We start from the raw sequence: 3,504 nt of genomic DNA, 5'->3' as shown, positions 1-3,504 counted from the left end.
GCACAAGATAACTAGTGTGCGGACCATTTTCATTTATATAGTACTCCGTGAACACAAATTAGTTAGCATAAATCAGTTAAATGACCAAAAATTAGGTGTCTATTTACTTGTGACCACTCAGTGTACTCGCTTCACTTCACAAACTTACTATTACCACTTGTATTTTACAAACTTTTGTCTCAGAATAACTTCTGCTAATAAAGTATGAACCTTAACATTTGTTTTAAAAATAGCAGCATCGTTATTTTTAATTTCATTTTTAAAACCATTTTCTATGTAGCTTTTTTCATTTATTGTTACATTTTTTCAAATATAGTTTAGGAATGTTAGGGCATTATAACATTTGTAGAAATATATAACGTTTTTTATGGTTGCTTAAACAGGATTTCTAATGCCAAAACAAGATGTCAATATCAACTTTCAGAGGAATAAGCTTAAGTCTGTAATTGGGAATATTTTCTTCATATCTGTTAATTAACTGTAAAAAAAAGCTTTAATAGCAAGATCAGGGTTATTAATTTAACTATTTCAACATTGAATTCGTCTGATAGATTTTGAAGAAAAAAATTTTGTATTGTGAATTAACTCTATACACTTCATCATATGAATGTAGTCTTTAAAAAGAAACCTTATGTTTGATTAAACTTACCATGTTTCACTCACTTAGATAAAGTTTGAAATATTTATTTTATTTTGAAGTAATTGTTTTTGATCTTTACAATAATGTTTTGTAACTTTATAATTTATAAACTGCCAACCAACTAAAGAATTGCCAAACGTTAAGCTTACTTAAGAAGACAACACTGAAAGTAAATGTGAATTAAAGGAGTCATGACATGCCAATCCATTCAGGAACGTACATCAATTCATATGGATTTAACTTCAGATAATAGTGATTCGGAGGAAAAGGTTTAAAATAAATAGTTTCTCCTCCAGCTAAGTATCCTGCCCAGCGTCCAAATGTCCCTTTTGTTATGATGCTGTGGTTACACTTGGACAATACTGCCATATCGTGAGCAGGAGATGGTGGACTTGGAGCAATGACTACATTAGGGTGTTTCAAGTTTTCCTTGCACCATTTCCGGTCATCACTTACGACAATGAAAGTTACATTTCTATATCTAGACAGAAAGTAATTCATAGACTTATTAAAAAAATCTCTACCTGGAAGTGAGGCACCGTACTTTAATAATACCTTATTCATATCTGTTCTCCTGACATGAACTCCAACAAATGTCTCTACCTGTGGGTGTGTTTGTTGTATTTTATGTAACATCGAGTCGGCGTAACGATCAATTGGATCAACGAACCGAAATTCTTGTTTTATTTCATATCTAACAAAATCATAAAATGTTGGTGAGTTTGGGGTTTTATGTCCTCTCAAAATAACAGCTTTTTTAGGTATTGAAACATCACTTGAACGTATATATCTGTGAATATTATATGAAGGAAGGCTATAGTTACTTTCAGAGAGACTCTCAGTCGCAGTTACAGATATATTAAAATACCTACTAACATACGTGGCAGTATATGGCTGAAGAACAGGTTTTCTATTGTTAAGGCGAGCTAAGCCATATAAAGTTGCAAATGTTCCCATCTGGTTTCCTAGACGACCTCTATTAGACCAATTGTAAGTGGCAATTTTTCTTCACCTGTAAATAGAAAAAAAATCTCATGATAAATCTGAAAATTTCATTAATTATCTATTTAATCAGCATAACTCCCAGTAAAAGTGGAAGAGAAATTCCTGATGTTCCATTTACAGGATGTGGCCTAGAAGATCGTGTACCAGGGCTGACAGTCATAAGGTTCAGAGTTCGCATCTTGTTGCCACATAAATGCGCATTGCATTTTGGGGCCGTGATACGCTATTAGAATGATAGTCAAAACCCACTACGCCTTGTATGGCTAAGTGGTTAGGGAGCGCGACTCGTAATCTGCAGGTTGTGGGTTTGAATCCCCGTTCTCCCAGTCATGCTCGTCCTTTCAGCCGTGGGGGCGTTATAATGTGACGGTCAATCCCACTATTAGTTGATAAAAGAGTAATCCAAGAGTTGGCCGTGAGAGGTGATGACCAGTTGTCTTCCCTCTAGTCTTTCACTGCTAAATTAGGGACGGCTAGCGCAGATAGCCCTAGCGTAGCTTTGTGCGAAATTCAAAACAAAACAAAAACAAATCCCACTATTCGATTAAACAAAATTGCCGCAAAAATTTGCGATGGGTGGTGTTGACAAGTTGCCTTCCTTCTACACTATTAATTCAAAATTAGAGACGGCTATGCGCTAATTGCTGTTATGTAGCTTTCCGCATAAATTCTTAAACAATGAAACAAGTTACGTAAATATATTTTACCATTTTTACCATTTAAAATAACTTCTTACTTTTTTGAAATTTCCAATAATGTTTATAATTTAAATGATATAATTTCCGAGTAGAAACTTATATTAATATTATTATCATATTCTATCTTGTGTTCGTTTGAAGTTAAGTACAAAGCTGGGCTATCTGTGCTCTGCCCACCATGGGTATCGAAACCCGGTTTCTATCGTTGTAAGTCCGCAGAAATACAGCTGTGTCACGGGATGGCAATTTTTTTTTTACAATCAGCTGTTTCTGATACAAAAGTTTAGATTACTTTATTTATAAATTTGGAATCTTAGGGTTGTTTGCTTAACGCTTATCTATAAATTGGATAATGATGACAAAAACGTATAATATTTATCTTACTAGATTAGCATAGGAAACATTATGTTAAGAATTTGGTGAAAACAATAATATTTATGTTCAATAAAATGTATTATTTGAAAACAAAAAGCTAAGCATCCAGTTGTTCAGAATTCTTTATTTCTCATTAATCTGTCTGTAAGATAAATGACTTGAAAGCTAATTCATGGTTATTTCATGTTTTGGCAAGTATTATTTCATTATTTATTTTTCGATAATTATAAAAATTCAGTTGTGTTTGATCTCCTTGATTAAACTTTTCGTATTCCTGTCAGAAACGACAGTTATACCACCAATAACTATTTATTCATAGTTTTCTTAAAATGCAAGAGTTGTAATGTGTTGTTCTCCAGGCGTTAATAACCCTTGTACTATAAAACTACCATCAGAAGACATTGCGATGGAAAAAAAGACAAAAAATAATATTTGTCAAACTAATTCAACTTTCATATCTGAGAAAATCTTCACATATCTAAGTTTATGTAATTAAGTAGAAGTGTTATTGTTTGTTTGTTTGTTTTTGAATTTCGCGCAAAGCTACACGAGGGCTATCTGCGCTAGCCGTCCCTAATTTAGCAGTGTAAGACTAGAGGGAAGGCAGCTAGTCATCACCACCAACCGCCAACTCTTGGGCTACTCTTTTACCGTCACATTATAACGCCCCCACGGCTAAAAGGGCGAGCATGTTTGGTGTGACGTGGATTCGAACCCGCGACCCTCAGATTACGAGTCGAGCGCCCTAACCACCTGGTCATACCGGGCCAGAGGTGTTATAGTATA

At 34.2% G+C, this 3,504-nt stretch overlaps 1 protein-coding gene across 1 annotated transcript in view; it reads right to left on the bottom strand.

Moving 5' to 3' along the window:
* Positions 1–696: 696 nt before the first annotated feature.
* Positions 697–3,504, bottom strand: part of LOC106457772 (galactoside 2-alpha-L-fucosyltransferase 2-like) — a 5,602-nt gene continuing 2,794 nt past the window's right edge. The window contains exon 2 of the mRNA XM_013917215.2: positions 697–1,616. Coding sequence (XP_013772669.2) covers positions 830–1,616 — 787 coding nt within the window. The 3' untranslated portion in view covers positions 697–829. The remainder of the gene's footprint in view (positions 1,617–3,504) is intronic.

This window comes from Limulus polyphemus, unplaced genomic scaffold, assembly GCF_000517525.1.
Source record: "Limulus polyphemus unplaced genomic scaffold, Limulus_polyphemus-2.1.2 Scaffold372, whole genome shotgun sequence".
Lineage (NCBI taxonomy): Eukaryota > Metazoa > Arthropoda > Merostomata > Xiphosura > Limulidae > Limulus > Limulus polyphemus.
Note: the sequence above shows the minus strand (reverse complement) of the source record. Positions and strands in the feature narration are given on the sequence as shown.